Source organism: Populus nigra, chromosome 7 (assembly GCF_951802175.1).
Source record: "Populus nigra chromosome 7, ddPopNigr1.1, whole genome shotgun sequence".
In the NCBI taxonomy this organism is placed as follows: Eukaryota; Viridiplantae; Streptophyta; class Magnoliopsida; order Malpighiales; family Salicaceae; genus Populus; species Populus nigra.
In genome coordinates, this window is record NC_084858.1 from 4,835,453 (window position 1) to 4,845,959 (window position 10,507).

Genomic DNA, 10,507 nt, shown 5'->3' on the forward strand with positions numbered 1-10,507 from the left:
AAAACAAAGATATAATTTACATTACAAAGTATTGCCTTTATATTAATTTCAACAAGACCATGGTAGGGATATACTATGATTCCTCTATCGGTGGTATCATACAAATATCATTTGAATAATAAGACTTTATTAAGCTCGGTATAATATTTCAGTTCAATTATCTCTTCTAACTTCTCATAATAATCAACTTTAAACTCATTAGAAGTTGTTCCTTTAACACAAACTCCACTATTATAGGTCTTTCTACCATGACCATACTTTTTGGTATGAAAGATATATTCGTTGATGAAATACTTGTTAAGCACTTGACCTTTCTTGCAGGACCCAAACATAATAATTTTAAACTATCACTATCATTCCCTTTTAATTGATAAACTCGGTATATGATTACAACCATTAACACTTAACGATAAATATTTAATAAAATAAAGTATTAAGAGAAATATTAATTATTACTATAAATATTTTATTGTAAATTACAAATATGTAAGAATTAAAATCCACACAAAAATTATTTAAAAATAACAATATATTAACAATGTAATTAGTGAATAAAAAATCCCAATTCATTATAATTAAATAACACTTAATTATATACACGTCTAGATTTTATTTATGTTAAGTATCTTCTCTTTACTAGGTTTTTTATAACGTTTAACTCAAAATTATTTAATTTATTTTAATAATATCCTAATCATTATCCATGTTTTTTTTTTAAAAAAAAAAGGAGCTGGATCCGTACTGCACTTTGTTACTTCAAAAGGAGGAAGCTCCAGGATTGCACTGCGCCATAAATTGACTGGGTAATTTTACCATTATTTTTTTTAATTATTATTTTCCAATGTCCTTTGATGGTAAGCAAAGGGTGCAATAGAAATAAAAACCAGATACCCCATTTCTTTTCTTTTTTAAAATAAATTAAAAAAAAAAAACTCTTCTCTGGAAGGAGAAAGGGGAGCACTGAGGCAGGGATTGGTTGAGCTAAAACATGATCATTGGTACAAGCAATGCGATTTTTGTTGCGTGTTGATTACTAACTCAATTTATTAAAAAAATATAAACCCTAATTTTTATTGCCAATAACTTCTTTAGGGATCAAGCCAAGACGAAGTGCGTCGGAGACAGAACAGAAAAGGGATTTCAACATCTGCACTGGATAGAATCCATCTCCAACAACTCTTCTACTCAAGTTAAAACTGAACTAACATGGTTTCAAGTTCCAACACCAGAACTAATCTGCATTTACCTGCTAGTCTTGAGGTGGACAGAAAGATTTCTTGAAGAATCACCTTATTATAAAAATAGTTTCAATCTTCATGCCAAATGGTTTTGTTGAATCACAACAACAAGCCAACCAAAACACTCTTTTCTCGTACTCATTCAAGGCTTATTACACATGTAACGGTTCTCTTAATTTTGTCTGTCTAATGCCAGACCAGTCCACAAAGACACGACGAGGAAAGAAGAAAGCCCTAAACTACTGCTGCTCAAGGGTTTGGATGTTTTCTTTTAGAAGGGGTGGGATCTGCCTGTATTTTGTAACATAGCACTTGGAATGTTGGGAGCTGAATCTGCAAGGGCAAGGCAGTGTTTTGAAACTGGTGGAAACATGCTCCCATGAATTTAATTTGGCCCTCGATAAATAGAGTGATTCATCCTTGACCATCAAGGCCATTGAGAATGGTGCCACTGTAATAAAAAAAATGGCAATTAGGTGAAACAGAACAGAAAAAGATGTGGGTTAGGAAGAACATGCCCTGACAAAGAGCTTGACAGCTCAGGGGAAAAGGCCATCCATCCTTCCCCTCTCTCCAATAATATCATCGTGGTTGTTTTTTTATAAATAAATAAAGAATTTGGCATGCTAGAATGCGATTAAAAATAACATAAAATTTAAATTTTTTAAAACACGAAAATAAACTATTCTTTGAGAATATCTGATAATTTGCTGTCATGGCCGGAGAACGATGGCTGTGTATGGTGATGCCCTACAAGCTATAGACGCTGACCTTGAGGTTGGCTTGGTTAGCACATGGCTAGTGAAAAAGTTATCTCTCACGATTTCTCTAGTTCTGATGGCCTGACCGGAAAAAGGTATTCAGTCAACACTAGCAAATTGAGCCGCTCAGTGTCTCGGGTTGGAGTAAAAAAAAAAATCAAACGCTAATAAAAATATTTAGGTATTGCTAACCATGAATCTAAAATTAGTTGGGTATTAAAATAATATTTTATTTAATATTAAAATAAAAATATATTAGATCTATATAAATAAATTAAGATTGACATGTAAAACTTACAATAATAATCTTAAAAAAAAAACTAAAAGCTAAATTTTTAACTAACAGTGACAAAAAAAAATGTTTGTTAGTCATTATGGTGATCAAAAAATCAGACATATAAATTTTTTATTTAAAAACTCATTTTCAACTCATTTCAATATCAAAACACCTTACAAACACTCTTAAAACATCAACAAAATCACTCTAATAAACAAAAAAAAAGGATTTAAATCACAAAATCAACTCGAATAAAATTTCTCATTCTCGACCTAGATTTGGTTTTTTAAGTAATATTAAGGCTCAAAACAATTAATATATGACTTTTCTTATCAGATAAATTCCGTTGACCTAGATTTCAATTATTTTGATGGTCAGAATTTATCAATAATAATCTTCTCTCTTTTCATCGGATTCCGGCGAGTATTTCTTTTTTCTCTTACAAAAAAAAACTGAAAAATAAAAAAAATAAAATTTAATATCAAATTTGAGTATCTTACAACTAAAAGGATCAAATCACTTATTAACTAGAAAAAAATGAGGGACCAAAATAATTTCTTTTGATGAAATTTGAAGTTAGTCATTTATTTTTTCTGTGTTTTTCACTTTCATCCTCTGTTTTCATTTCATTCTCTTCAAAAAAAAATGTGATTGTTTATTAATTTAAGCTCAGAAGGGTTCAATTATATATATAAAAAAAATAAAAACCAAATTAATTTTTTTTAAAAATATTAACCATTTCAATCTGCTGTGATCTGCGAGACACTGCAAGCTCAACAGTAAAATCACCACGCAGCATAGTGTTTTTCTTTTTAATTTAATATCGCACAGAGGCCAGGCCTAGGCCACCATCCGATTATGAACTGAAAACAACTGCAGTATGGATTGCGATCATAAATGGGTTTTTGTGTGAAGATTGATTCCAGGAGCAGGCTAGACCCAGTATCATGAAATTAATGAATGCATGCTTAATTGTTCCAGGATAAGCTCGTTAACGAGGTCAAAAGACCGAAAATCATCAGAGGTACATGAGCATAAAAATGAACTTTATCTGCTAGCACCACAAGCACAAAGGTGCAGCCGTCTTCTCGTCTTGAATCAAACATGAAATTCGCCGATACAACGAGGTGTGTTCATATTTGTGGCTTGAATCAAACAGCCGATGAATGAATCCGTTCCGTGTATCAAACAAATAACACTAAAACCATCATGGAAATATTCTCACCTCAGCAAAGTGTCCATTTTTGGACAATCTGCTCAACTACATCTGGCTGCATCTCACAAAAACTACATACTGAATCCCATAGCCATTTCCTCCAAGTCATTTTCAGTTTAAACTTTTAAAGTCTGTCAAATCAATGTATTTTCATGAGAATAACATTACATGTTTTGTTTCCCAATTAGAACTGCTTCCAGTGCATGCTGTCTCCTTGAAAACCCCGTTCTAGAATCTGCCAGAACCCGAATTGATAGCAGCTGAAACTTTGTTCTGTGTCAGCGTCCGGTAAAATCAAATTTCAAGCAGCGAGCATGCAGGGGGGAAGAAAGGGAGCTTAATTTGCCAAGTTGTAAAATTTACAGAAGTAGAACACAGATGAAGGCAAAGAAAACTAAGGGCAGAAAACTTCCCGATAAATAACTATTATAATCATGACCTTGTACTTATCCAGTTCTAGGGTTTTTCGCACAGAAGCTAAATTCAAGTATGAGTTCCGGTTAAAAGTTATAGTGTACATTAAAGAATTTGAAGGGCGGCTCCTCTTATCTATTTCAGAAGCTACCTGGTATTCACACGAGAATAATACAAGAGACAAAAACATGAGATATAGCTTCATCAAAGCCTGCCAGCTTCCGTTGGTGTGGTACAAGGAGCCAGTGTGTTGGGAGGCAGGCTGATTCCACCCCCTCTAACAGATATATTTGAGCATTTGACTGAGCTAGCCCTGCTTACAACATTCGAGTCAAGGAACACAACAATCACAGTTATGTCATCATGGAAATGCCGCCGCACACCACGATCAATCTTTTTCAGGTCTGAATATCTCATTTCTCTCTTCTTTGCTGCTTCTTGCAAGGCAGCTTTTACAAGCCTCCTTGCACTTCCCTACATGAACAAACCAAACAATTTTATAAATGGATTCATCTTGAAGTTTACAGTACCACGTGCATTAAGTTCCCAGTAGGACATGAATCCACCACCACGATGATGAGACCTCTTGGTTTATTTCATGTTTATTCAATTGACATGAATCCATCACCACGATGATGAGACCTCTTGGTTTATTTCATGTTTATTCAATTAAACAAGCGTTAAAATATGGAACCAGGGATGAGAATAGAATATGAAGCAAAATGTAAGAACATGAAAAAAAAACTTTAAAGAATGAGTTTGGAGGCTTGCTTTACAGCCCAAATCTACAGTTGAACTTGCAACTGAAACACTCAGTAACAGAAAATGGTAAACTTTCCATTTCCAAATTGCAAACAATTAATTTAGAGGCATGCAAGACCTTGCTAGTTAAAATTCCAGATGAAGAGCACTACAAACACTTTTTTATCAGCAGGACTGTTTACAGCATTTCAAGACCCAAAGTTGCTATTCACTCTCAATGAAGATAATCTAACTATGTTTTCAAGAGAAAAACAAGTGAGAGAAAGAGAGAAAAGAACAGAAACAGGAAACATTTGGGGCTGAAAACTTCTCTCTCTTTCTTCCAAAGAGAAGTTGATTTCACAAGCAAAACGTTGATATATTAAGTTTGCATGGAAACAAACAAGAACTATTCTAACTGAAGGTACAGTCCGAATGTGCAATTTCCCTATTGTTTCTCTATGCATGGACGATGATGAGAGAAAGTGTTACAAACAGGTGAAAATCATTAAAGATTAACAATTTCTACCACGGAGATATATGTTACTTACATTGTGTGGATGATTTTGAACAATATCAACTGCTTCTTGATTGCTTAGGTGCTCCCAAAGGCCATCAGAGGCAAATATAATAAATTGATCATGAGCCTGCAGCTGGTGCGCTGATATTGATGGTTCTGAGCTCAATATTGGATTTTTAAAAGGTTCTCGAAGTCGAAATTTAGCAAATAAAGGTTCCCTGTTGAACTCGGCCTTCTTCAAATATACATCACCAATAGATCTGGAAACCTATGAGGTCAAAGGATAGCGATCATCAGTCAACAAACTCAAAAGCAAGGTTGCATTAAGTCAAAACTGGAACACATCAAAAAGTATTTCATGAAATTTAAGAAAAACAGTTGATTTAACACCATGAAATATTAACCTTATTTGGCATACCATGTCAAATTATCTGATTCAAGTCAAAGAATGCATATTCGTATTTGCCTAGGAGCAGTCAAGTAATAGAAGGTGTGTGCCATTGACTCAATTTTGTAGTTCTCCATATTATAACCACATGATCATTTTTCTAAAAGCTACTACAGGTACCTAAAAGTAACCAGGCCATAGAGCTGATAGAGCTATGAACAACACCACTAAAAAGACTATGACTGCAAAGCCACTCAAAATCTTATCCTGTAGGGTGATATCAACCTCAGCTATCCAGGTATTGAAGACTACTTACAAACAGTCACACCAATGCCTAACAAATCCAAAGAACATCAAGCTAGACAGGGAGAATACTTTTCCAGATATAAATAGACAGCCAGCTCCAGCTGACTCTACCCATATCCACCATGTGCTACAAAGTGGAAATCAACAACAATGCCTTAGAGTGAGGCCATCTTCTCATGCCAAAGAGAATGGGAACTGAAATTGATGCTGAATTTAAAAAATACCCCGTTCCAACTCCTTTCATTGTATAAAATGTCCCCGAGCTCTTAACACATCAACCGACAATAATCAGCGTCTAGAATACAAGTCTACAAGGACAGGAAACTGCGGGGTTGATCCACACCTTTTTTCAAGTGAAAAATGAAGAACATAATAACACATATTTGGATAGTGAACAGCTTACCTGTATAAGACCTTTTACACGCCACACATTGTGCTTTAAAACTACAATCTGTGAGTCATCAGGATGCAAGGCGTGCAGTTCACGTCTCACAGACTCTATGCAAGCGTTGTGCTCAGCAGATAGCTGAATAGACAGAACTTCCCCTGTTGCCTTCACAGCTCTACCCAAAACAGCACGCGAATCACCGAGGTTGGCAATGTAAAGGGTTCCATTACAGATAACACCAACCAGGCAGCAGGATCCAACTGCTGCAATTTGGGGTTTCATAGGCCACTGTTTAGTAACGAGAGAAAGAAAACCCTCTTCTGTTGCTTGAAATGCCTTCCGTATCACTTCCACTGACATCGATTGTTGCTCCGAAGTAAACCCTGCAGTTAAGCATTAAACCTGAAAATTTTAGTGCATAGAATAGACTTAATATCCAAAAGCCCACCAACAAGCTAAATTTAAAATCAAATTGAATTTATTGGAAAAAAGTGGAGAAAGAAAGGAAGATAAATCCACAACTAGAAACCTGCATATTTTTAAATCAATGATGGATTAAACACTTGACCCTTGTCCACCCATGTGCCTATCATACCATCAACTTAGGACAACACCAGTCATAAAACTCCTCTTCAAGTGCGACCAGGATACCTATTTGGGTTATTAGAAATAAACTTTTAAGATTTAGAACCAAACAAAAAGAATGGCATATGTGATTCTGTGATATTTGGACTAAGCACCCTCAGACAATAGCAACGTAAGGGATTGGACGGCAACTGGGTAAATCTCCACCCAGCAGGAGCCTTTTTTCACAATAAGGTTTCAACCACGGCATGATTCTTCACTTTCTGTCATCAAATCCATACCCTTTACCTTGGTATTCTCAGCAAGTATAACAAGGATAGGCAATAGCTAGGAAACACAAAGTCAAAAATACATGCAGAAGAGTTCATTAACTTACTCTTGAGATGCTGAAAGAGGTGATCGTTGATGTAGCGCGATGTCTCAGGCCCTCCATGTCCATCATAAACCCCAACAAAAGTACCATGTGGGCCAGATTCATGTAAGCTCAAACTTCCCGACTCAAGCTGACTCTGATCCTCAAGTAAATTGTTAGCCTGCACTACTGCCATAGAAAATTCACCATTTACGTGCTGCCCATGATCTTTGTACCACAACAGCCCGTCCTGGCGACCAACAGTATCTGAATTCGTGTGAACATATTGATCAGACCTTGGCCGGAAGCAGGCCCTCAAAAGGTTCATCAACCCAGATAACATCCCTCATCTCATCCAAACACCCTCCAAATAATCCACATTTAATAAGTGCCCAAAAGAACTCTGACCTAGAAACCTCAGAACGACTTGTGTCCTCCTCTACTTTACAACACAGTAAGTATGCTCTACAACAAGATCAATGACAAAACAAAATGAATAATCTTCAAACGGAGGCCTAATAAAATTCAGATAAAAACCCGCTACTGAATACTCAATGCTCAACAAAACAAATTGTTGATAAAAAACCCCAATCCTGACCTCAACATGCTCTAGTTATCAGCAAGCTAGTTTTGTACAACAAAACCAACAAAAAATAAATTCACAAAGAAATCAGTAGCTGTATCGCTGGGGTTTAACAGATCAATAAAATATATAAAACAAGCTTCCTTTTCCGCTAGTTTCAATCCATGAACAGCAAAACAACATATGAAATCAAGGCCTATGGTAACAAAACAATTATGTTCTCTCTCTAAACAAAAACCCCAACACCCTAATATTGAAAAAAAAAAGGAACCTTTGACACGAAAAGGAGTGGTCAAAGGCCACTTTTTTCTCACGGTTTGGTCAGCCATTGAAAAAATCCAGAAGGTCTGACATTTAACATTGAATCATCAAAACCCATGATGATACAAATCAGCAATGACTCATTAATCACCATAATTTAACTGATTATTATAAAACAAAGAGAATCAAACTTTTTTTCTTCCTTTCCAAGCTTACCTTGTTATAATTTGACTTGTCCTTCAAAGCTACTAACTGAAACAGCTAAACAAAGAACTACTTCTTGTGGGCTTATCAGAGTGTTAGATCTATGGATCCAACGGAATCAGGAGAGCATAAAGCACGAAGGGGTTTTACCAGTTTTTTTAGTGGTTTTGTAGATGATGAAATTGTTGAAAAAGAAGTTGAATGGGGTTGTGCCTTATAACAAAAGTGAAGTTGGACCCAACTTGGATCTCTCTCTCTCTCCCTCTCTCTCTCTGGTCTTAACTAGTAGACAAGCCCCATAAAAGACCAACAATGGAGAGCTTCAAGCCAGCAAAGCAGAGGTCCAGTTTTGGGCTCCACACACACTTTGGTAATAGAGAGAGAGTCAATGAACTGATGGATTTTATATTTTGGATGATAACTCGTTAATTTTTGGCCTAGCCAATAACTAATTTCCTATTTTACTTATCATTTTGTGCTTGAATTTGTTGTAATATTATTTGGTAAAATGAAATTATTTACTAATTCTGATTAGATGTGAACGGTGTTTTTAACACGAATCACGGTTTATTCTTTTCTTGGACATCAAGATGTTTGTGGATAAATTTATGTGTAAGTTAAAATTATTTTTTCTTGAATAAATTTTAAAAATGCATCCTAAATCCTACCTAGAGAATAAATGAAATCTTGAAAGAAAAAAATTAAAAAAAAATTACTAGATTATGTTTAATTAGTGTCTTAAAAAATGAAGAACAAATATATTTTTTTAAATAAGTAATAATTAAATGTTATCTAAATTGATTGTATATTATCGTTTTAATGCGCTGATTTTAAAATAATTTTTTTAAAAAAAATATTATTTTAATGTATTTTGAAATGAAAAGTATTTTGAAAATTAACCGTAACTATATTCCAAAATAAATAATAAAATGAAAATAAAAATAAATAAATTAACAAAAACGTTATATTAAAAAAAAATTCTGAAATAAATATAAAGGATTGTAACTAAGGAAATAAAAAATAATAAATTTCATTGGTGCTCTTAAAACTCCTCTAAGAATAGACAGATCATTCATATAGGGAAAAAATGATAATGATATCATGTACGGCAATATAATGGGTGTTGCATGAAATGCGGTTCACATGAATCCACGTGGAATGTGACATCGTACCAAGGTATAGTTATGTGAGCTAGTGTCATTTTTGCATTGGTTAAATTATCGTTTCTGCTGGACTACTTTATTACGTGTCGGCATATGAAAGAGGAAGCATGCTAGGTGGGGTACACTTAGGTAACCGGATGCTACCGCGGGTTACTTTTAAGATAGTTATCTGGCAGTCACACTTTAAAAAAAAATTAAAATTTTTTATTTCTTTTAGTTTTAAATTATTTTTCATGTTTTTTATAATTATTTTAATATAGTAATTTAAAAAAAAAATATATAATAAAAAAATATTTTAATACATTTCTAAATAAAAAATACTTTAAAAAATAACATCTATTACAAATCAATATTAAAACTAAAATCGTCAGCGCAATTCTCTTTCATTCTAGTCATACTCCCAGCTATTTTTTATTTTTTAGTTAGATATATAATTTTAAAATCAATTTAAACATTAATCAATTTTTTGCCAAAAAATTTTAAAAAATGCATTTCTATATCTTCTAATATATTCAAGAAAATTTCTTATATATAATTTTTTCAATATTAAATTGGAAAAAAAATAAGCAAACATTCTAAATAACAATTGAAGTAATATTGGACAAAATTCCAATCATATATGAATTCGTCCCTGACCAGATGAAATGCGGATATCTCGTTTGAAACATGGGGTGCTTTTAAATTTGATGGTGCCTGAAACAATTTTATCTTTTTATATTATTATATTTTTATAGTTAATAATTTTAATTTGATGAATCAATATTTTACTAGCATATTTTTTACCAAAAAAATATCAGATCAAAAAAAAATATGAGTATAAATTTTTTAAAATATAACCACGCTCCAATAAAAACGCGCTGTATCTAGCACTAACCAGGCTTAATCACAACTAGATTTAACAATGTACCAAGCTTCGAGCAAACTCAAGAAAATAAACAGTCTTCCTAAACACGTCTAAGAGACAGACTCAGCCTCCTTCGAACTCACCTAAGGAACAGATGCAACCTCCCCTAGGCTCACCAAGGAAAGAGTCCACCTCTCTTAGGTCTAACTTAGAAAAAGAGCTCATACTTCATGGCTAAGCTACATTTGACATCTTGGACTCTAATT

General features: G+C 33.8%; 1 protein-coding gene across 1 annotated transcript; it reads right to left on the bottom strand.

The window, feature by feature from the left end:
• Positions 1–3,887: 3,887 nt before the first annotated feature.
• Positions 3,888–8,583, bottom strand: LOC133699290 (probable protein phosphatase 2C 60). Its single transcript, XM_062122496.1, has 5 exons — positions 8,247–8,583; positions 7,211–7,651; positions 6,265–6,632; positions 5,199–5,435; positions 3,888–4,380 (listed from the first exon to the last, which is right to left on the bottom strand). Exons 2-5 carry the CDS (start codon positions 7,527–7,529, stop codon positions 4,111–4,113), a joined length of 1,194 nt encoding a protein of 397 aa, XP_061978480.1. The 5' UTR covers positions 7,530–7,651; positions 8,247–8,583; the 3' UTR covers positions 3,888–4,110.
• Positions 8,584–10,507: the final 1,924 nt, after the last annotated feature.

Coding starts and splice junctions, on each gene's coding strand:
- LOC133699290 (XM_062122496.1), bottom strand. CDS start 7,529: ATGTTATCTGGGTTGATGAACCTTTTGAGGGCCTGCTTCCGGCCAAGG. Junction 5,436..6,264: donor GTGTAAAAGGTCTTATACAG/GTAAGCTGTTCA, acceptor TTGACCTCATAG/GTTTCCAGATCTATTGGTGA. Junction 4,381..5,198: donor TTCAAAATCATCCACACAAT/GTAAGTAACATA, acceptor TTGTTCATGTAG/GGAAGTGCAAGGAGGCTTGT.